Below are 25281 nucleotides of genomic sequence, written 5' to 3' on the forward strand. Positions count from 1 at the left end.
AACATTATTTTGATCTAGTACTTCATGACTCGTATGTACGTGTGATAAATGGTCGTTGTTGTCAAATTTAAGACGATTAGTTCAATTTATTGCTATAAACGATATATTGCTTTGTAATCGACACATTATTTAAACGGTGACAGTCGGAGCGAAACGGATCTATCCGTAAGCCTTTACCGAGCAATAGACTGTGAGCGAAGGGCTAACTAAGAATGGTTAGATCTTGACAAAGATTTATTTTGTCACGACATGTCTACGAACTCTGATACAATTTCCATGTTAACATCTCGTGAACAATTCCTTCGTTTACGTTCAGTATTTGCATGTTACATTGATTTGCAATTTAGATCTGCCACTACACATACCTAACGGGTGGTCGTTGTGAGAATGTTGGGACGAACGACAGGGAATTAACCTCTTATCCCAGTTTCAGTTCTAATTGCGGTCCCATGTGGTTCCTTTAAGGTTGGTATAAACTTTATTTATTGAAATCACTGTCATATAATTATTCTGATAAGAGCAACATACACCATACGTGTGTTGAACGAGATTGGCGAACTGGGCGTATTTGCATTCTGAAAAATAAACATTTGTTATTAGTACACCCAGAAACTTACGACAACGGTGGGCTCATACATTTTTACTGAGATATTTGTTATCCTAGTCATCTATAGCATGGACTGAAGCACTTGCATAAACTGTGCATGTGACACATTTTTGCTGACCAGTATAAAAAAATTACACCAGTTAATCATGCATTTGTAATAAATGTGTTAAAATTTTTTGTGGGTGTAGCATATGCGAATTGTAAATTATTTCATAAAAAATGCCTACCTTTTTGATCGTTGTTTCATGCATGTGCATTTTAGGGACCATTCATAAATTACATAATGCTTTTAAGGGGGGGAGCGATTTAACGACAAATTGTGACATTGTGACATTTGGGGGAGGGGGAACTAGTTAAAACTTTACGCAACATACGACTGAAAAAAATAAAAAAAATCTTTTACGTAATAGGGGAGGGGGATAGAGAAATTTGTGAGAATAAGTTACATAGGAGAATGGGGAGGTCAATTTTGGGCAATTTTTGCGTTACGTATTTAACGAATGGTCCCTTATCTTTTTTAGATCTAAACATACCATCACCGCCTTGATTTTACTGTTGTGCGACGAGTATGACGTAAAGAGTGCTATTTGTATCCTGCTCGACGACGCTCCTCACAAAAAATCCAAAGACTTGTAAAGCGCTACTTTTTCACCCGGCCAGTTCAACCGTATTGGTATGGCTGATATGCTGTGCACAAGTTCCGAATACCTAAAATGTGGGTTGTTTTACCACGTTTTACCGCCGATTGTGCTAATTATTACTAACTAAATTAGCATGCATGCTTAAATAAATAATACCTAATGCAATCAACAATAATCGCAACTTTTTTCGATGTACTTCATAGAATTTAAATATTATTATTTCACTGAAACTGGCGAGCATAGCACAGATGATTAATCGATTGCTTTGTACGCAGCTCACCTGGGTTTGATTCCCAATCCTGTACATAAGCTTAGAGATTTTTCTAACTCGAAAAAGAGGCGAATGACACTAACATTAAAAGATCTATAATCGAAATAAAAAATGAAGCTATATTTTGAAGTGACTTGGGTGAGTAGTTCCGGTTGAAATTTCAATGAAAAAACAGCTTAAATTTCATATTTTGCTTATATTTTCAAAATCCGGTGAGGACATTATTGCACGAAAAACTTTGTTTGGCCACGCTATTGCCCTCTCTTTCCTGCCTCGTTTGGCTAAAACATTATGCAATATTAACTCCAAAAAAAGGAAAAATTGGGTAAAAAATAATGCACAAATTGGTTTAATTATTTTTTTCCTTTTTGGGAATTAACTTGGTTCCGTAGTCAAAAGACAAGAGCACGTTTTCGTTTTCTCGTCAGCAAACCAGAGCTTCTGTCTTTGCTTCCCGGGACATCGCTCGGGACAAGTCAGTTGCTTTAGGCGTTCAAGTTGTCTGATTTTTTAGATTAATCGATTATTCAAGAACCAAATACTTTTTTCATGCTCATCGATTAGTTCGACTAATCGTACACTATCGATCGATCATCTTGATTATTTAGATACAGATTGATAAATAATTGGCATTACTAACAGATATGAGTGTGTTTTCACGGAATTCTTTTTATTCGCAGAGCTCAAATTCGTTCTGCTCTGAGACGAGACATGCGAATAGCAAACAATCGAACGTCAAATGCAGCCAGGGAATGCTGCCAAATGCAGCCAGTTCATTTAAACTATGTGAGTCAGAACGAGAGGCTATGTGAGACGAACGATAAGATGAACGGAAAAAAAGAAAAAGTCCCGTCCCAGGTTCTGTTATGTGTATGATACTCATTTGAATACGCCTTGATTTACCATGTTTTCTCACCAGTGGAATTCAAGAAAAAACTTAGCACAGGTTTGGTAACTACTTCATATGCTTTTGGTGAGGTATTTCTCCCGAAAGAGAAAGTTGGAGCTCCAGCAAATTTCGGCCTTTTTGCTTAAGATCAAGTATTGGCGATGTGGAATACTTATGGAATGTAAAAATAGAGGTTAGGCTTACGGGAGTCGTATTTATCCAATTCCATCATGTCAGGCACTATCAGTACTGTATTGATAACGTTCGTTAAACTGACATAGGAAAATATTTCGTTTAACATGACAACCTAGAACACGCGGTTATGTATGATCGCATTACAATTGATATGATAATGATAATGGAAAAGGCTAGCACCGCCTACTTGCGTCACGGAATATACTTGGAGAAACGGCGTCCCTGGCATTCCCAATGCAATGGTTTTAGTGGCGAGAGTGCAGTTAGAATGACCCATTTTTTCCACTGAACCTTCAATACAAAACACGCTAGTACCATTACAAAGACAGATATCAAAGACAAATTGATGCATGTCAGTTCTGTGATCAGACGGCGGATTGCGGAAAACTATGCTCTGAATTCTCTATAGAAAACTCTTATATGGAAATTAAATCCAATACATAGTCTATAATATCGTTAGCTGAATCAAAATGGTGGCAAAATTAAGGTTGCTGTTCAACGGTAAATGCTATCATAACATTTGTCGACACCATCAGCGAAAAAACTAATATCAACGATGGTGGGCTCCCACTCGTGATTCGTAAACGCAAGAAACAAGGAATAAGATCTAATCGTGAAAACCATGGCAGCAGCGTTAACGATTACAACATGAACGCGTATGACAACAAGAACGAATTAAATAATAAAATGATGCAGTTGGAGGGAAAACAAAATGTTTTCCCGTCGCGAAGGAAGGTATCGACGCGCCATGGCAAGTCACACGCACGAGATCCGACTGACAACCACTAATATTGTTTTTTTTAACTTGTTAATAAGTAATAGACCCCCGGCTCTATAGAGGTAACGCATTGAGCTGTATAAAATGAGGATTGATTACAAAAAATCCTTTTCTATTTTTCTGGCACTAATCGTGACCATAATCGAGGCAAATTAATCGATAACCTGTCAATTGCCAATCGATTAAAAAAATATTCGATTAGCATAGCCGTAAATAGACTAACCGATTAATTGAATCGTAATCGGACATCCCTATTCACATGCGTCTTGTGACTGTTTGGATTATTGTGTCTAACTAGTGCTAATTTGGGTAATTGTTTAGCTACATCATCTAACATGGCCCCAAGTTAGTGCTAGGTACTACAAGGTGAATTCGAAGAAAAAAAAAAAATTAAACCTAATAAATCGAAAAACAAAAATCAAACCTAATTTTAAATAACTACTTGATCATAAAGGAAGTTACGATCAAAAATTGTTTAAACAAGAATGTGTGTAAATCGACATAACTTTTTATTAAAACATCGAATCATATTTCTTTTGCAAGTTACACAGAAAAAAGAAAAAATAATCACTCAATTCCACTAATTCCATCAAGTTTTACACTGCCTCCTTAGTTACATTCCTCGTCACAGGCCAAATCTAGCTAAATCAGAATGGAAGAACTGTGCTGTTGGAGGAAAGGCAACAGGCGTTTTTCAAGCACTCCTGTATATAAATTTCTAGGTTGATGGTCCCGTGTCGCTCTTCAAGCCACATGGACAAATGACCTGCCACACGAGATATTTCTTAACGAACTTCGACAGCTTAATGTGTTTGAAAACCTTTACCACCTGTTCTCTTTCAGTTGACGTATAATATACGTTTATTCCTGTCCAGGAAGTTGTTCAAAGTCTGCGTTTATCTAGGCTTCGTCATCCTGTACCAAGGAACCCAACTTCGTGAGCATCTTCATGTACAGCTTTCACAATCGTTCTCTGGCCAATTTGTTTTGCTTATCCTCACGATTGGGAGTCACCACCTTATTGTAAGTTAACAGTATGGCTCGTTTTACTGCTCGATAAACGGGTGTAGACGAAACACCCAACCTTCTCGCACGGAGGGCTCTCGATTCCCCCCCCCCCCCATCCAGTCATGTTAGCTGTTGACAAACGTTTTCCGAAAACTTTTATTACGATGGTGACAGTTGATTTGGTCGTATTCAACATTTGCGCCAAGTTTTCGAGCGAATAATTCGGATTTTCGCGATGCGCGAGCAAAATTTTGCTTCATTGCTCCTTTTGCTTTGATGCCATTTTTACAACTGAAGAGCAAATGTCAAATTCAAGCACTAGGCATTATGCTACAAACATACATCTTTAAATTGATGGGAAATGCACGATGATAAAAAATGCGTTAGCTTGAAGTTGACCAATTTTTGAGCGTAACACCCTTTATATTAACAACATATCCGTAAAATGACCCACATGAACGCAGCTTAGATTAAGTCGTTATACCTATGATTGCGGGAACTGACCGGTTTCACATGCTACACACCGCAGATTATTGCCCTTTTGAGTGCTGGATGCAGTTGCACCGTAAGCCAAGTTCGTTGTGAGTAATAATCACTCATCCGTCCAAAACACGACAAGGATTCCGCGCTACAAACTGGCGAGGTGTACCTAAGTGTCTCAAGTTCAAGCATATATGCCGTTTAGTACGTACGATGTGCTGTGCTGACACTCCAGCGGTCGGTCGAGACGCTTGAGATTGGTATTGAAATTCGCAAATCACCAGCATGCGCCGCCGCCTCCGCTACCACCAATGAGAGATGACATACATACTTCAAGTCTGATGGAATGAATTATAGATATACAGTTGATTATTTTTTAAATCTATGTTTGGGTGGTGCAATAGATATAAAATGAAGCGATCTCGTTCAATAGTCTTGAGTGAGTGGTTTATTATGTTTGGATCGGGTACTGATAATACTGAATATTATGCACGAAACTGTTGATAGATGCGCAAACAACAATAAAGTGTTTTCTGGGTATGATATTTCGTTCGATCTAATTTCAACAACTCAAAATTTTTGACCGTTTTTTCTCACAGGTCAGATCGATTACCACCTGTACAATTTAGGCACGAAAAGTCCATGCTTTTCTGTGAAGAGAGAGGTGGAGTGTATTCGTAAGCCCCCGCCAGCTCTTTTTATTATTATTTTTTTAGTTATGAAAAATCAAACAAACTGTCATTATTTTTGATATAAAGGCTTTTCACAGCCTACTACAAAATTGTAGGATGTATTTTTGTAAAACCCAGTGTGTTTTGGTTTCAAATCCATATCCATATGTTATTTCGAAAAATAATAAAATCTCATGCAAACGGTACGAGCCACATGAACAGTACTATATGTATTTTATCAACCCTAAAGATAATACAGGGAAATAATATAAAATTTTTCGACGCGGAGAGCATTTTCACAAAGTCTGAATTGTGATGGTTTGGGATGCGAGGTGATGTGCTTTGCATATTTTTTCCCGAACAGAACGAAGTAGATAGATTTGTAGCGGCAGTACTACAAGAAGATGGCGTAATACAATAATAACAGGCATGGATGGGAATATTATCTAATACTGAGTATAGATTCAAAATTCACCACCCACTTAAACCGGAACCATTGCTTTTAATAGATCGACCACCATGTTCTCAGCTAGTACACGTTTTCTAGAGAATGAAAGAAAATAAAGAATCGTGACCGTTTCAGTCAGATTTACTTGCCGCTGTAATCGGGCTTTATTGTCTATGGGCACGGCTAAGTCTAGCAGTAGAACGGAACAACCAAACAAATCCATTAGTGAATAACAAATGAGCCGTTAAGAAATCTGCAGACGACAGGTGTGGCGATCTATATGAGCAATTATTTAATCGGCTGGTTGATCCCCGCCGGGTATATTCAGTGAGGCTTATGCGGCAAACGACTTATGGTCACAGTACCGGATCCACGTGGTTGTTCAGCTGTGAGGGTTTTAACTTATTCGAGAGGTGCGCGCCAAAAGTCTTGAGTTTGACATTAATTCTTCAGAACCTGCGACAGTTAAGGATTAAATTTTTATACCTTCACTAGAGTTCCATAGCTGCCAGATTTTCCACTGTTGACGATTAACGAGCACATTCGTGAATTACGAACTCTATTAAATTGCAATTAAAGTCGTTCACGCACAGCTCCGCAAAACAGATCGAACGGAGGTAGTCCACAGACTAGCCTAGCAGGCTAATGCGATTTCCTTCCTTGGTGACATTCTTCTAGTTCGGTTTATAAGTTCACAGAACAGCATTCCGTAGATGCACAACGCATTACGTTTCTATTAGTCAATTTACCGGAAAAGTAGATCAGTAGAATCAAGTGCAAGGTGCTTTGGCTAATCTGCAAACCTGTACATTACCATCACCATTAAAAGGCTTATTATGACTATCGTTTATCATTCTTCGTATTTATTATTTTTCGTACATTAACATGCCCCTAGTTGATTCTGCTATTTATTGGCATAGTAAATACTTGATGAATGCGGAAACGTGGGTTTTCTCTCACGGATATATTTCTTGTTACAAAATTCTCCTCCTACTCTAAGTATCTCGGAAGTTCTTGGTTTATGAAGCTCGGTATTTACGTTCCCAACAAGCAAGAATGAGACATTCTTTGCATTACAAAGTTGTGTTAGGAATTTGACCTTGCATCGGACTGACTCAATGGGATATATTCGTATTTTTTTGGATCTTCGTACTAGTTCTGGAAAATAAAATTTTTGTTCGATACTGCCAATTGGGATTTGGATTTCTTTTTCAGTTTTCAATTTTATACGATCAAACGTAATTTGCATTTAAATTTGTTTTCTCGACTTTTTTCGAAAGGTTAAGAATTGTCGTTAAATAAAATTGCTTGTTTTAAGCTAATGGATATTTGATATATTAATGCCAGTGTTATTATCGATCTTCTTAATAATGTTGTTGTTGTAAATTTCTTAAGAGTTTGTTATGCTTGAACTTTTTTCATTTGATATTAAATGTTTAAAGAACTTTGGAATTGCTAGCATAGATTTCTAGTTATTACAGCACTACGAACTGTTCAGAAAAAAAATTGTACTACGTTTTGCCACATAAAAATGTCATTTGAGTTCGGTCACTCTAGGATCAAGTCGTTGAATAAACCAAGGAAGAAGCTATTTAGTAAACGGTAGATTATTTTCTATTATATTTTGTGAACATGAAAACGAGATAGAACTGTTTAATCATAATCCTATGCAAACCGTGAGCCGCTCGAGGAAAGCCATCCGCGTTAGGAAAGAAAGAATAGAATGAAAAAAGCAGTTGATGTGCTTCTTCATCGGTTGTTATATGTAGCTTTGGCTCGCATGTATTCGCAGCACCAGGTTGCTATGCATCATTTGCTAATAGCGTTTTCGTTTTTACATGATGCTACACCGGTGTAGTGCAAAAAAGAGACAGACTGATTACACCCAAGTTTGAATGAGTCTAGCACCGACTACACCGGTGTAGTGCACTGTCAAAAACCAAAAAGGACATAAGCCAACAGATTGCATCACAGAAATGTTACACTGCAAAGTTCGATCAGCGGACTAGCAACGGGAGCTAAAGAGGAAAAACACGAAGTAGGAGAAAATGCCATGATATCGTTGCCTGGAGAAAGTTCACCACCGATGTCCTCTCCGTTGGAGTGGCTGACAGCTAAATGGCATCGGTATTGGGAGAAATACCGCCGTTGAAAAATTCTCAGCAATACCTAGCAGATAAATAGAAGTATAGTAGCACCAAGAAGGATAAAAAACCTTGTGAAGGTGGTTGTAAAGACAAGTAACTAATCATGGTCGACACTTTCGGATCGGTTCGTGCTTCACAGGTAGCGATATTTGCAGCAGACCTGAGCAGTTAAACCCTATCGTGGTATATCTCCGGGCATCCGAGCGATCTCCGGGCCTCCGAGTTTTACATCAATTTCCGGGATTAGCAATTTATTAGGGAAGAAGCATAATTTCATTTTTTTGGAATTATTTGATTCTTTACAAAATATTTTAAACGTCTAAGTTAACTATTACTCTGGTTCAGATTTATTTTGCCCGACTAACTCTTCGTTTTAAGGTGGCGAAGATGAGTTCACCAAATATTGCTGATTTCTTTCACAACGCAATGAAAATGAGAAACAAATCGAATATGCTACAAATTAAGAAAAAGTAATATTCCGCTATATGCTACAATTGAAATGTTGCATCCCACTAAGTTGCTCAAAATGGTGTAAAAAAGTAATTTTGCTGCAATTTTACCAAATCACTTCACTGTTAGTGATGCTTATCACCAGTTGCACCAAGGTATGGCAGATTTGTTCTAATCCAACTGGTTAGGTCAACATGAAACGAATTCTTCCGGTGCTTTTGCTACTCCTGCAGCAACCCTTGGCCTGCAGCAACTATTGGCTAGGGAGGTGAGTTTTCCTCTTTGTTGCGATCTCTGGTGTTGAATAACCGACACAACATAGTGCTTCCCGTGTGATGCCACTGACCTGCTTCTTTTGCTCTCCTTTTCCTGTTAGTTGTGGAGAAGAGCAATGTACGTTCCACTTATCCTCCACAGCGAAAGTAGCTGGTGCTTTTGTAATTTTGACACTTAGTCGGGGAAGTGAAATACTACACCAGATTAAACCGACAAAACCGTTCTCAAACGTGAAAAATTTACAGCTTTATTTTACGTAATAATAAAAAACGATTAAAGTGCTCTAAATGCCGAACAATCGCTTTGATTCCAAAGACTGTCTAGTTCCACTCTAAATCCACCACCTCTAGGTCAGTAAAAATCTCCAGGTCAGAGCCTCCCAGAGGTGGCAACCCTAAACGCGAAGATTGGACAGCAATCAAGAATCGATTAACATTAAATTGAAAAAGGCAAGAGAACAGCTACTACTGAAGCAATACCTAACGGTTGCCACGAATGAATGACGATTGCGAGATACAAGAGGTTAAGTTTTAGTCAGTAGGCTTAACTACTATAAACCAATCCGACACTACCACGAGCCAGCAAGCAGCGATGTCTGTCTTCTCGATAACATAAATTTACCCAATTTGTTGAACTGAGTCGATTACTATACAAGATTCGGCCCTCCAGGCCTCTGAAATAAAACTAAATGAATTATATGGAAAAATGGAAAAAAAATCTAAAGCCCTTGGGAGTTTTCTGGGGACGAGCATAGCGGAGTTGGTAAATCGATTGCCTTGTACGCAGCTCACCTGGGTCCGATTCCCATCCCCGCACATAGGGTTGGAGATTTTTCCAAAAGAGATATCTCTAACCCGAAAAGAGGCGAATGATCCTAAGGTTAATACACAGACTAACAGACATAACACTCAAAAACAATTCTTCACCCCCTTTAACGGTCATTTTAAATATATCTTTAGTTGGGACTGTGGCCGCATTTGAGATTATGGCGCCACTGATATATGCGCAAGTATACGGGGGATAGACCACTAGTGAAAAATTGTTCCTAAGCCTGAGGGATAACCCTTTTACGAATGAGTGGTTGGGACCGTGTATAAAAGGTGGAGCTAGTGTTCTAGTAAAATTCGCGGATCAATACTTTTTGAAGGAATTTCCTCATAGTGTTATGTATGTTCGTCTGTAGTTAAAACCTCTATAATAGAAAAAAGGTGTAGAATCATTATGAACTAACTTGACACACATTTTTCGAATTTGACTAGACTATGCGTGTGTGAAAGTATGGACTTCTGCCACAACTGTTATCCCCATCGTACTGCATCGAAGTATTTGTTCATGTGGAGGCTGATTGTTTTTGTACCATATCGTTTTGCTCGAATTGGCTGCAATTTACTTGGAGTCTCGCATGAGCTGCTGACTGAAAACACCTCATCCACTCGTGTTTGTGTACCTAACTTAGGGCTCTGCGTACTTCGAGCTATTAGCGTACTTGTGCCGGTTAAATGCTAGCTTAGTCACGATCTACTTTGATAGTCCCCGGTTGTGAACTTGGACTGAGAGTTCCCCAGTGGCAGACTTTCTACCTATGCCTGTTTTCGAGATTCATTTAGATCCCATTCATTTTTGTTGTTGGGTTCATATTTCACAGCGACCAGTGTTTTGATTTATTGTGGCAGGTCCTTTTTATTGTATGCCACATCAGCGTGTCGTATCACTATTAATCTGAATGATTCCCACTTGCTGACTATAGGCATGGTCCCAGTAAGGTATTATAGAACGTATAAAGTTTATTGCTTTACTGGGTGCAGTCGTCTATACATCTAAAGGTTGTATTATCCCCTTATCGAAGAATTTGCTCCTATTGTGAAAAAGTGCTACACAGTTACACAATAAATGTTCTGAGTTCTCCCAATCTAGATTGCAGAAGCGACAGGTATCATCTTCTATTTTGCCTAACTGCTTGAGGCAATATTTACTCGGGCAGTGCCCTGGTGGTAAACCACTGAAAGTACTTAAATCCTTTTTAGGCTTACTAAGCAGCCGTTCAGTTATTATTTTATTCGGTGAGATAAATCTTTTAGATTGTCGGGCAGTAGTAATATTTTTCCAAATGTCATCTATAATTGAATTTTCCCAGTTCTTCAATTCCATTTTTATGGTGCATTCTGAGACCCCACAAAATGGTTCAGGCCCTAGGAATAATTTTGATGATTCATTTCTTGCTAGCAAGTGTGCTTTTTTATTGCCTTCAATTCCACAGTGCCCAGGTACCCAGAAAAGATCCACTGTACTTTTGCTGTAGCAATTGAAAGCATTCTCGAACCAATTTAGACTATCAGAGAAGATGCATATATTCGTATGTCTGTAGTTACGTTGTAAACAGGTCGTGGCACATTCAATAATAGACTGTACTTCCGCTTGAAATACAGTTGGCCATTTAACCATTGATATTAACACGTTAACTCCAGGACCAGTTACCCCAGCCTGTTGCTCTATTTAGAACCATCAATGTAGAAAATTATTGATCCTGGTTTAACAGTAGGCCCTCCTGTCTCCCATTCAGTGCGGTTTGGTTCAGACGCGTTGAATAGGCGTTCAAAGTTATATGTCCTATTCATCCAGTTAGTTTGATTTAATAACGGATTGATTTTGAACTCTTTTAGAATACTAAGATGGCCCTTAAGGCCTCCATCGAAGAACTGTTTAGTTCTTTTCAGCCTTAGTGCGTTTTTCTCAGCTTTCATTTGTCCAGATCCCATTCATGGTCACGATCTACTCGAATAAACCCCGGCGGTGAATATAACCTACTCCGACTGAGAGTTTCTCGAGGGTGGAATTTCTCCCGATATCGATGACCGCTTTCAGAAACCTTTTTGCTCCCCGAAATAGCGGTGAATTCAACCCACTCCGACTGAGAGTTTCCCGGCAGAGACTTTCTGAAATTGCTCGTTTTCATGAGCCGTTTTGATCCCAGTTATGGTCTCAATTACTCGAATAAACCCCAGCGGTGAATTTAAACTACTCCGACTGAGAGTTCCTCGACTGCGAAATTTCTGCCGATAGCGTTACCCGTTTTCGCGAGACATTTAGATCCCAGTTATGGTCGCAATTTTCTCGTATAGTTTCCGGTCACAAATCTGCCCTGCTTCGGCAAAGAAATCCAAAAAGGTGGATAGTTTTCCATTTCCTATGCTGAAACACGTTTTCTCTTCGATTCTGGTTCCAATTCGCTATTCGACTGGTCTGTTCACACATGCCGCTAATCTCGGAGCCTGTCAAGACGTGAACCGATTTGGTGATGTCGTCCAACTTGACTTACATACCTTGACAGGTTTTGCTACTACTCATCCATATTTTCCTGTTCGTTGATATTGCTATCTTACTGTTCTTTTTGTCATTTTTGTTGTTGTTCCGACAATATTAGTGTAACTGCGCAGTTAATGACATTCCATATTCTCCACACTAATCGAAGGCATGTCTAAAGCTGTGGATCTAAGGCAGACTGGACCACCACTACATAGGTTCCAATTTTACTTTGCCTATTGGACCCTGAATGACACGGCGGTCTAGGTGCATCTATCAATACTTTTGGATTTTTGTACGCAAACAAAAAGGAAAACAAATAAACATTAAATTTTACCATTTTATTCTTCACTACAACTCCCCTTCGCTGCCAACTACTGCTGTCGCGTAATGCTGTTGAAGATTGGTAAGCGGCTTCTTCCGTCCGGGCAGAAAAACTGCCACTGCGTTCTCCTGCTACTAAAGCAGCGGTCCTTTGCGTTTAGCTAGGGAGGTGAGCTTGGCTCCCAGATCCCAGAAGGTACAACAGTCTACTCCTCAGAGACACCTTTGGCCTCCCTGCTTCACTATCCTTGACTGTTAGTAGAGAAGGAGAGATAAGCTCGTACGGCAGATCCTTTACAGCGTGGGTGGAAAGGTATCTTCTGGGTCCATTATAATTACCCGGGAAAGTAGGCGTTTGGCTTCGCTATCCGGCGAGGACTGTGGAAATACACCTTCGCACTCTGTCATATAGGCTGATTTAACCCAGCGTCCAAACTGAGTAAAACAGGACGACATACTTTCTTCGCGACCCGAAACTAACTTTGATGGCCGCCTTCCAGCTCAACGAAAATAAACTACCATCCGCATGGCTGTCATCGCCGATACGCAGCATAATCTTCATATATTTTATAGCCAGATGATAGCTGTACCCTATTTGAGCTCTATGTCATTTATACAGAAATATGAAACAAAAATTACTACACCTATCTAGACCAATCAACTAGTTTACAAACCAAAGCAAATAAAATTTACCAGAAAATGTAACCGAGAAAAAGCACAGCGGTCAGCATTGTGTAACATACACAATACACTCTACGGCGTGTATAGTATGCCTGGCCCAAAATACCTTAAATCTCAAAATCAAAACCTTGCACCTGAATATGATAGTTTGGGTGGCTAATAAGCTTCCCTGAAAATTTCTGCTCATTTGGTATACTGGAAGTGGTTCCGCAAGTGGCTCAAAGTTTGTATGGAAAAAATTGACCAAATGTATGGAGAAACACATCAGTTTCACATTTTCAGATCTAGGTGGCGCTGTAATCTATTAATATTTTTCGCGAGAAAAATTAAGAATCTTCTTGTACTAACAAATCGACTCGTGAAGATTGCAAGTCAATCCAACAAAAACTGACAAAGTTATAAGCGCGCAAAGTAGAGGGTGTCATGTGCTGTAGTTGAGGTGGCTCTGCGAAAGTGAAAAAAGCGGCTTATAGTGAACGCACGATTTGCATGAGGTGGACAACTACATGAATTTCAACTTTTAATAACACGAAATGCTGGCCATTTGGAAGAGTAATATCTTCGGCAAACTAGATCAAAATGTCAACGGCTTTCCGATGAAGAATAGGCTAATGCACAATTATCCCACCAGGTGGCGCTAGGGAGTAGGCAAATGACCTATAGTTAACTTATATATCTCATGATTGGAAATATTTAGCCAAAAAATAAGTATTTTTGCACCCTATGCCAAATTGCTATCCTGACGGGTCACAGACAGAAGGGTGATGCCGCGTGTCCGAACCGATGTGGCCACTGTCTGAAACAACCATGACCAGACAGAAACTGCGTCAGTTAGAAGGTTACTTCTTCCTGCTGTTCATCCAGATCTAAATAAACTGAAATTGGTCTGTGCGTCCATCCACCGTTTTCCGTCAAATCCTAATTCTGTTGTTAGTGTTTTCCGTAACTCTTCCCCTGATTTCCTCCCGTATAGGTATTCATTGCAGTATTCCTCATGTGCGCTTTTACGGCCAAAAGGATGATGGGTAAGAAGGTTGGAGGCAGGGACGGTGGCAAAAGCAGATGCAAAATTAGACAAAAGTTACTTCTTATAAATATAATATAAATTTAATGTGTAATTAGTTCATTAACAAAGCAAATATCTCAGTCGATTTGGAAGTTTTCGCAATAAATTTCTGAATGAATGACGTATGATTAAAAAAAGAAATACTTTAAAAAGGAATTTTAAGGTGTGTAGTTCACCTTGCGCAAATTTTGTAGGTCTTGAATTTGCTATACTCCCAACATGGGTTCCGCTTGCCTTGGATAGCCCTAAATCGTGGATTAATATGGCGATGTAGCTTGTATCGCCGGGAATAGTGGAAATAATCTTGAACAGACACACACAGAAAAAAAATATTGGTAAAAGTAAAAGTGTTCCGCTCTTAGCAAAAAACAACCAACGCCTCCTATTGGGTTGAAAGTAAAACTTTTAAATTAATCAAGAATAATAATCAAAATAAAAGTTTTCCTTTTAATCTAATGAAGAATAGTAATCACATAATAATTTTATTGTCGAACTAAGAGTATGCGTTGGTTGTTTTTTGCTAAGAGTGAAAAGCTTTTATTTTTACCAATATTTTTTTTCTGTGTGCAAGTATGTATTGTTTCAATTTAGTAATAAAAATAAAGTAAAACACCTGTGCCAATTTTAATCATAAGAATAACCTTGCACATACAATGTCAATGTCGTGCTCGGCTGCACTCAATTCTCGTATGCACCACTATAACCCTGCACTAATTAAATTATGCAAGTTTTAAATAATTACGCTTCCCACCGCTTTCTAAGGTAGTGAATTATTGATTCCACCTAAACGACTGCGCAATTACGCAAGTGCAAAATAGTAGTAAATTTAATTTGACCATAAACACAGTTGATTGGAGGAATACAACCGAGCGCGTATGGTTCATGCTAAATTGTACAGCTAATTACTTATAGATGCGAGAGCTACTAGGCATCAAAATATCGAACGGTTGTAGGGTACACAGCGTCACAATGCACAAAGAAAAACAAAAAATACCAAAACGTGGTTGTCCCACCTATTTGGCTCAATGAAAAAGTAAATCTTGAACAGCGTTTTTCTCAGCTTGCTGTTTTTCAATATGGGACTCTTATGCTTTTATAGCAGTATAGTAAATAGTAATTTTAATGCGACAATTTTTCATATACGCCGATAACTGAATAAATAGCAAACAACTGATCCTTAAGTTTTTTCGTTTAATGGTAAACCATCAAATTTTGAGTAGTAGTAAATCTCCGAATTTGATTTTAGCTGAACATTTTCTTTCATTATTTTCGTTATTTATATCTATTTCCAGGGTCGAACCTTTGCAGCAATTATTAAAAATTTTCTTCAACTGTCCGGACCGTTAAATGATACATACCTGCCACTCTACAAAACCGACGAAGGAAGTAAGTTTTCGATGTTATTTTCAGCAATAATATATTCATACCATACCTTCATATTTATAATCCTGCGAAGAAAAAGTCAAATAATTTTATCATGATATGAGATCTTTCTCCATATATATGTATGAATGTACCACAGATAACACCTTTAGGCTTATAATAGAATCATGTGTAAGCATCTACAACCTTCATTTTGAATGAAGCGAGTGGCTAAAATACATAAGGAAAACAAATGTAAGAACTTAGCACAGTGATCGATGCTATCAAACCGGAATACTGCATGTAGCAAACAATTGAGCATATTGTCACTGATGTTCAACGTATATCGATTTGATAGTTAAACAGTTTTTTAAATAACTTTTGTTCTAGCCCAAAAGTCAGAAGAGTAAGCCAAAACGTGGCGTAGAATGTTTTTACAACAGATAACAGACATATAAGACATAGACATAAACATAGAACAAACTTATCCGAAAAACATGTGTAAACATTTAAACGGAAATACGTTGAAAATCACCATCGCATACAGGTTCGCGTGCATGAATCACTATTGTTTCCAAGTTTGAACGCAACGCCCGTATAGCGTTTGCTGGCCGATCGCAGCGCCGACTAGTGGCAAGTTGCTACTCGCTGGCGGTTTTTCAAAATGACAGTTTTATTTCTTACACACATTGAAAACTTTACTTGTATGACAGTTCTCAGTGTTTTTACTGAGGACTTTAATATATTATATATTATAGTTTCCAATCCTCAGATGAGTCGATAGTTTTGATAAATTAAAATATATTTGCAAATTATATGGGAAAAAACTACATTGTAATGTAACCGTGTCCTGCCCTGTAAACAACCCTTTAAGTTTTTTCATTAACTCGTCAACAGGAAAAGTTTACAACGATACCCTGGAATCGGTGAAGAAATCTTTTCCACAGTATGTTCGAGAACTGGAGGGAACTGCAGATGGCGCACAAGTCGAATTCCATAAGGTAATTACAAAACTACTAATACCTACTAATTCAGTGATTCTAGATTGAAGAGAGTAAACAAATTTATTATCGAGCAAAAGCAGCCTAAAGGCTGGGTGGCCTGCAAATTAATCTCAACCAATAATTGATCCACTGGATTCTTAATACCATTTTGTAGAAAACGACCAAAACAAGAGCCCCTAAGACAAGGTGTAGGTACTAAAATATGCCACATGAGGGTTTTGAGCGGGGAAATTATAAGAGGAAGCCAATGCAAAGCTTATGAGAGCTTCCGTGATGCCAGTTTACATTCATGGTTGCTAGTTTTACTGTTTTTCCTTTCGCAAGTCTGTTATATAAACCCTCTAAGAACGGTTGGTTTCAAAATCGTCGAATGAAGGACGTTCGTTGGACCAATGTGGACAACGTCCAAATCTTGAGCGTTTTTTTAAAACGTCATATCTGCAATGAGTTACTCTCTTTGTTTACTTTCTGTTCTGTTAATAATTCGGTCACTTTAACATTTATCCCTCAGCTCTTTGCATAATATGCTAGTTAAAACCACCGTCTTTCGATCTGTACTGTAAAATAAGTGAAAAGTGTTATAGTGATGCCGTAAAAATCGAAAGAGAAAGTAAACAAAGAGAGTAACTCATTACAGATATGACGTTTTGAAAAAACGCTCAAGAAATAACCGTTCAACAAACGTCCTCCGTTGGACCCGTGTTGAACGATTTTGCAACATTTTTTTGGACATCTCAGTGGGAAGTGTCTGTAGTGTCAACCCAACCACTCACACAGTGAATGTCTGTTTTTTCGTCTGTTGCAATCCGGAACTCAAGTGATAATCATGTCCGTATACGTTTATTGTTGAACATATGATTGCGCTGAAACCACATGTCGTTTTTTTTCTTTCTAAAATAGAAGGAAGGTGATGAAACATGACGATTTGTCGTAAGAAAAAAGTTAAGAAGTTGCTATTTCTGATGTAGGCTTAAATGCTGAACTGAATGGCGTCGTAATATGGTGCATACAAAAGTCTCGTTCAGGAATTAATTTCACTACATAAATGGTTGATAATGTGAAATGGAGTTGTATTCCATATTTGAAGTTAAGTCATCCAAAAATGAGATGAATAGAGCGACTGAGATGAACTTGGAACTGTCTACCCTAGTTATAATCTCTTTTAATGTGATAATTATTTATTGCGACATGATAGTGGTATGCGCGTCCGTCGACTTCCAGCATTTATCTTTATTATGATAATCTGTAGATCTAAACAAGCCATTACTACCAATAAATTGAACTGAACATATTTATCGATTGCATTGCATTGATTCTCGTTCACAAATTTAATTCGGTACCTATTTCGATTCCATTTTATTAATCGTAGCTGTTGCATTGATTGGTTTTATGAATAATACATGATTACAAGTGCATTTGCCATTTAACTGCCTGTTTGCCCCATAGACACTCTGTGGTTCGTGAATGCAAACTTTGGGATAAAATATGATTACATGTATGTTCAAAGTTGTATTTTGAGAGTCTTGTCTTAAACTAGTGTTACTAAAATCCTTTTTCAAAATATTGAATAAATAATTTATTCCATATTCTGAAAAAAAGTGTTTTTGTAATTTCAATAATAAGTGAATAATGTTTAAGGGAGAAATGTAGCTACACCCACAGCAAATGCGAAGCTGGAAGACTAACGGTAGCTTCATACTCCGAATAAAAAGGGCTTTCGCACTATATGAGAATTTTACACCATGCTGTTCTCGAATTTTCCCAGAAGAGTCTTCTGGAACCTTATTGAAGAAGACACATTGGCCACCTGTAGTTAATGGGATCAATCTATCCTAAATGACTAGGGTTACTTGTAGGGATTCGTTTATAATCATTACTTAAATTCATCTACTCTTTATCTGCCAGGTGCATTTACACCTGCATTTAGTCTAAAGTGCCCAAACGTAGCGTCCAGCTTTTCATGGAACAGTCAGGGCCGTCTTAAGACTACGCGGGGTCCCTGGGCACTATTGAACTAAGGAGCCCCAATAATAATTGAACAGGATGATCATAAATTATTCTCAGCATTGCGGAATTATTTTCACTTCCTGCCACCCTGAGACTCTTTTTCAAAGTTGTGCCAAATCAGTCAACCGTGTTGAAATTATTTAAAAAAAACCTGTTTTAATCCACCTAGCGGTGCAATTGTGCCTTTCTCATTTCTCTAAACTATGGCACGGAGGCTTTTTATGTTCAACATAATCGTGGAAATGTCCATTACATTCTTAGTACACTTTGCACTTATACACAATGGCATGCCAGCCACGAACTTGATGAGCTACGTGTCGACGGTGAAACACTTGAAACAAAAAAATATCATACTCCATTAGCCTAATCAGCATTAGATCAATGTTATCTGCTTGCTAACTCATTTTGTCATGCGGGGGTGGGTATGTGAAGAGGGCGAAAGTCCCATGAACGAACGACTCCCCAGCTTAAATTGGTATGCTTTGTGATATAGTGGTGGTTTAAAGATGATGAGATTGAAAGGGAGGGGTATGAGGGCTGGATGGGGTGGTGGTCTGAGGGGTGATTTAAGGAGATTTTTAAAGGAGGGGCGCGAACAGTAGGGGGGGGGGGTGTAACCCCTCTCCGTAAACCATCAACTACGCCCCTGTTAAAATCCAGAAACCCTAAACGAGTCGAAAAAAAAATTAGGTTGACGGGATTAGGTTGACGTTTTTCAGAGTGATTGCATAACCTTTCTATATGAGAAAGGCAAAAATGTGCCAAAATCCAAAAAAGTGAATCGTAGTCAAATTTTTTTTCGAGTTTGCATCAAATCTCGACGTTTCATGCACCTTGAACACATTTAGCATCAAAAATAAAAATTCTATTTTTAATTTTTCCTATAGTTTATATGAGAAATTTCTGTGTGGCCGCACTCTGAAACCCGTAATTCCGGAACCAGAATTCCGATCGATCCAAAATTCAATAGCAGCCGATGGGAAGGTTGCACCTTTCATTTGAGACTAAGTTTGGGCAAATCGGTCCAGCCATCTCTGAGAAAAATGAGTGACATTATTTGACACATACGCACATACATACATACACACACATACACACACATACACACACATACATACATACACACACACATACAGACTTTTTCCGATCTCGACGAACTGAGTCGAATGGGATATGACACTCGGCCGTCCGGGCCGGGATTAGGTTGACGTTTTTCAGAGTGATTGCATAACCTTTCTATATGAGAAAGGCAAAAGTGGGATTCAAAATATATTGAGAACAAAGCGGATTTCAGATTTCCACAACCAGATGTCGTTACTGATGTCCAAACACTATATATTCGGTGGTGGGAGATTGATCTCATCAGGTGAGCAGCGTACAGTGGTATGGACTTACCACAGTTTATAGAGAACAGTTACGAAAGGTTCAAGTAAAAAAAGTCCACCTATGGACCACAATTGGAATGCATCTCTGATATCTCTGTAGCAAAGCGGGATTCTAATTTTGCTCGATAGATTGGTAATTAATTACAATTCATACCTCTTTTTAAAGGAATTAATCTTATTTTTTGAATGATGATATTTCCTTCTCTCTAAAAATATATGGGAGAGTGGGGTACTGGGTAATTTTGTCCCCAATGTCTCCTATTTTTAATAATTTTTCTGCTTTGTGCTGAAAATCATACATATTTTGCATTTTTCTAATGTGAAAAAATCTCTGAAATCGAAGGGAACCTTTATGACCTTTGTCCGAATACGAGAAGTTGGGGTTATAAGGCTTTTTGTCATTCATATTAAATTTTATCATTTTTTCGTGCATACTCTATTACTCTTCCATAATTTTCATAAAATGTACTTTGTGGAATGTGAAAAATTCTTAGGAATAAAATAAAAATAGATTCCAATTCTGAGTGTAACTTCAAAAGTTATAGCATTTAATATATTTTTCTTCCATATTTTCCCATAGTACTATCTTCAAAAACTTCAAGCGATGTGGGCAGGGGTCCAAAATTTTGGACCCCTGCCCACATCGCTTGAAGTTTTTGAAGATGATGTGATATTTGGCATCTTGAGCTTACTTTGTCATTTGTCGCAATATGAAAAGGTGAGACTATAACAACTCAAAAAAATTTTTAGCGATGCCCTAGTGATCACCTTCACAAAAGTCGGACAAAACCACAAAAGTGGCCCGAATTCGATGAAAACTTCACAATAGGGTAATTTTTGACGCACTTGTGGTACGAAAATTCAACATTTACATATATAAAGTGCACTTTATCTGAAAATTCATTTTCAAAAAAATAGGTGTAGTGAATTTTTAGCAGAATACACATTTTTTCAATTGTTGATCATGCTGAGAGACATTTATAAATTATATTACAAGCCCTAGGTAATAAACGTCTCCTTCAGACATATCATGAAAAATCATAGGGGGACTTGGGGCTATTATGACCGTGGGGGTAATTCGGACCCCCTCGATTTCTCAGAAAATAGCAAGACTTTCTGACTATCGTACATATTCGCGGAACCGCTATTCTGAAACATTTGAGAGCTGAAGTTGATTTTTTGTTATTTGTAGATAGGAGATACAACGTGTTTCGTTGTTTTGCCATTCTCAAAACAAAAATCATTATAATGGAAAATTCGTGATTAAAAAAACAAATTAAAGTGAAAAAATAACATGTAAGTATTTTGGAAAGCTTGAGACTCCTATTTTATGGAATGATTTTTGTTTGGGTGGAAACAGAGATATTTTCGAGACGCTCACCACTTTTGTGCGATATGAGCGTACGGGGCTACTCGGACCCCCTATTCCGTCAACCGCCGTTCAGCGGCTTGCGGCTGCGCACACCATTGCACACGCCACAGCAACGAAAATATTTGGGCCGCCAATCGACAGCTGTGATTAAGTTTTTGTAAAGCAATTTATTTTTTTTGCTTCTTAAGGAGTGTCTCTTGTAACTAATTCATAGATAAACATAATTCCATTATGAAAAAATTAAAGAAAAATGACGATCTGAATTGCCCCGTAGGGAGGTCCGAATTACCCCTAGAAAAACGTAGAGGTTTGCGAATCGTCGCCTAGCGCTACCATAGAGTGGTGCAGTATGGCACCAAAATGTAGCTGAGGTTTCAAACTAACAATTAGGACTTTTGACCGGTAACTTTATTCACTTCTATCCACCTAAAAGGGCGATTTGCTTAAGTAGGTCCGAATAGCCCCGGGTTCCCCTATATATAACCCGGGGCAGAAAGAGGCAAAACAAGTACACCAAATTTCAAGTATCATGAATTACAAGCGATTTTTCCGAACTGTCAATAAACAGTACAGCCATTTTGAACATCATTACTTTAATGAGCAATATTATTTATACTTCATATCTGAGCTAGAAGAAAGGTTTGTATTGACTAAATCGAATGATAAGTATAAGTCCAACGAATAACCTTTCAAATGAAACCAGTGAAGAACTTTCGTCATCAAGACTTAATATTTTGAGACGGCTCCATTCAACCTGTTTACAAGCAGAGTAAAATGTTAATTTATGAAAAATCCAGAATAAAATTTTGAGGTTTTGTCCAGGTAGGCGACATTGCGTGACGGCTCAAAAAATTTTGGGATAGGGTGGAGTGTAGTGCAAAAACAACATTATTGGTTCTGTGCCAGTGTAAGACTGATTGAGCAGAGGGAAACATGTAAGACCTCAAGAAGTCAATTTTTGGACGCTCCTATGTGGATTTGTCCGTTGACCGACTCAGATGTGACGAAGAAATGAATATTTTGCCACATCCGCAGATCGCTTGTCAAATAAGGTTTTCTGGTTGGTTGGCTAAGGTCCCGTGTCTTCCAAACTTTGTATATAGGGTGTACCAAACGTTTCATTGTTTTTCTAAAAAATAATTTGAAACTTGAATCGTAATGTTGGATTGATGTTCGAATTGGTTCAATAGTCATGCAGCTCTAACCGTTCTGATGCTTTTTAAACATCTTGGTCACCTGGGATACAATGTAATGTGCGATTCCGAGCTGCCACTGATCTGTTGTTATCCACAAGTAATGAACAATTGAGAGTGAATTTTCTTTAAAATAAAGTCTATACAATGATTTTATATTCATCCTAAGTGTGGGGCCCTCAAAATCCCCAGTACCGCCCTTAAGCATAAGTACACAGTCCCGCATTATGATAACCTGCGTCCCGCGAAATATCCCGCATTAGTCCAAAACTTTAAAAATATCTCGCGGTATAAAATTGTTAGATTACATTAGAAATTTTAATCCAAAAAGTATTAATTATCTTTGGAAGCTCGAGTTACTGAATTTTAACAAGTTAATTGTTTTGAGTCGCCGAGTTTTAAATATACCAATCTGAACTCTAACTACAACGGACTAATTGATGCCGACAAAGAAAAGTCTACGAAAATCGATGAAGATAAATATAGTTAGTTGGAACACAAAATACTCTCTGAATGCGGATGGGTGAATTGGTCGTGGGAAGTTTCTGAATATTTCAATAGGTAAATTTAAAAAAAATGCGGAATTCGTATTGTACTTGACAGATACTAACGATGTATCCAAACAAGTTTTTTTTTCATTTGTGATCAAAGTTGGGACCAAAACCAAATTTGTGTGTTGATATGTTGAAAGCCTATTACATATAAATAAAAATATATAAATATGTTCGAAACAAACACATTTTGCTTACTTTAATGTGTATTTCTCTCTTCAAAATGCTGTTAAATTGATGTAAAGAAATTAGCGTCCCACGATTGCCCTCCAATGATCTGGTCACTACAATTTAGTCTCATGATAATCGGCATACTCATCATTACTGGGCAAACTTATTGAAGTAGCCACTTAACGCACGATAAGTACGCTACATTAGTTACTCAGTGGTTGTGTGAATGAACTTGATCCAACATATTCAATGGCATGTTTTTGTACGTTAAATTATGCATATCCAATATTTTCACCTTGTATGATTGCAGTTATTTTTGCTACACATGGATGATATTTTGCCGGTTGCAGTGGAGGGTAGAAACAGTATCAATCAACCGATTGGATGTTCAACCATTTGCGTCAATGAGCCTGATTGTGTAAGCCAAATATCTATGATGTATGTATCGGTAATTGGAAGAAATTCAATTTATGTTTTTTCGACAGGAGATCCTAGCCCATACGGAAGATGCACTGAGTGAAGTTCTCAATCACTACTACTTCGTTTCGGCTCACATAGTTTCGGACTCTCCCCAGGGAAAGTATAATGTGACAGAGGAACGATTCACTTCCTTATGCTATGCCGGTCATTTGCCCGGTTATACCATGAACTATAACCACCACGGGCTAGTATTTTCGATCAATACACTAAGTGCTAGCAAGTTGCATGGAGGAAAAACACGTAAGTATTTGATCAACTACGAGATTCATTTCTAGCCAATAGTAAAATGATTACGTTTTTTCATTGATCACACAGCTCGGCACTTCATAACACGTGCGCTGCTGTCGTCAGAAAATTTTGTGCAGGCTCAACAAATACTTCGTGATAACGGAGTTGGTGCTGCTGATGGTTGCTCGATCAATATGACGTTTTTGAAGTAAGTGCCTTTTTTGGATAACTTTCATTGCAGGTGAACCCTTGCTTCGCAAGCTGAGCTATCCCTCTACATGTTTAAAATCAAATGCATCTTAACATACAATATTTTTCAAAGATGATACAGTTATATTTAAGACACGGTAGTGGAGGCAACGCGCAGCGTATTTAAATTTTTTTTTTCTCATCTAGACAAGAGGGCGACCGGTTATTCCACAATGCCGAGATGGGACCGGCCGAGCGAGACCAATCGCAGCTGAACATTTTGACTGCCAGTCCGGGCGAGCACATTGTACACGCTAACAAGTATCTGAGACTACCGGTACCGGAGGTTACCGGGCTTATAATCGATTCCAGTGTGGAACGTATGAAAACGTTCAATTCGTTCAAGCCGCCGAAAACGCTCAACGACGTGATCCGTATGCTAGGCGATCAAAGCGCTAAAGAGCACACCGTTTTCCGGGAGAAGGATGCCAAGGATATTGTGAAGACGATTTGCGTGGGAATTTTCGACTGCCGCAAGCGAACCTGGTCGCTGTATTCCGATAATCCGAAGTTCAACGCTCCACTTGTAGTGCTACCACTTGTGATTAGGGATTAAATTAGTGTGAGCTCATTCGTTCTTATCGATGAGGCATTTATGTTGTGCTTTTCTGTTTAATATTCATATATCACCGCGATACAAATTGTTGCCCGTTATAACATTCTGTTGAAGAATCACATTTTGCTCTAAAAATTCTCAGTACTTATGATTCTGTACATTCTGTTCTTTTTTGACATTAGCAGATGATGTGGTACGAAATAGATAACGTATATAACTTGTTGTATTTATAATTTAAAAGTTGACGCTTTTACAGATGAACTTGTTCATGAACTCATTTGAAGTAGGCAAAAAGAAATTCCACAATATCGGTGCTTAGCGGCTCCTGGTCTAACATCTTTTTGAAATAATCCTATCATAAAAATACATTGCTTGTTGAAATCAATATGGTGAATTGATTGTACTATGAAAGTTCAAAACTGCGGAATATATCAAAACCAGACTATAGTATGCAGTTCAATCAAAAACTTTTACTTAAAAGTTTTTATATA

The 25281-nt window shown here is 38.1% G+C and overlaps 1 protein-coding gene across 3 annotated transcripts in view; it reads left to right on the forward strand.

Annotated features, from left to right (window-relative positions):
* Positions 1-25051, forward strand: part of LOC131679163 (beta-alanyl-dopamine/carcinine hydrolase) — a 41026-nt gene extending 15975 nt beyond the window's left edge. For all 3 annotated transcript variants that reach the window (XM_058959808.1, XM_058959800.1, XM_058959817.1), the window contains exons 3-8: positions 15525-15618; positions 16492-16595; positions 23588-23695; positions 23763-23997; positions 24073-24193; positions 24382-25051. In XM_058959808.1, coding sequence (XP_058815791.1) covers positions 15525-15618; positions 16492-16595; positions 23588-23695; positions 23763-23997; positions 24073-24193; positions 24382-24790 — 1071 coding nt within the window. In that variant the 3' untranslated portion in view covers positions 24791-25051. The remainder of the gene's footprint in view (positions 1-15524; positions 15619-16491; positions 16596-23587; positions 23696-23762; positions 23998-24072; positions 24194-24381) is intronic.
* Positions 25052-25281: the final 230 nt, after the last annotated feature.

This window comes from Topomyia yanbarensis, chromosome 1, assembly GCF_030247195.1.
Source record: "Topomyia yanbarensis strain Yona2022 chromosome 1, ASM3024719v1, whole genome shotgun sequence".
Classification (NCBI taxonomy): domain Eukaryota; kingdom Metazoa; phylum Arthropoda; class Insecta; order Diptera; family Culicidae; genus Topomyia; species Topomyia yanbarensis.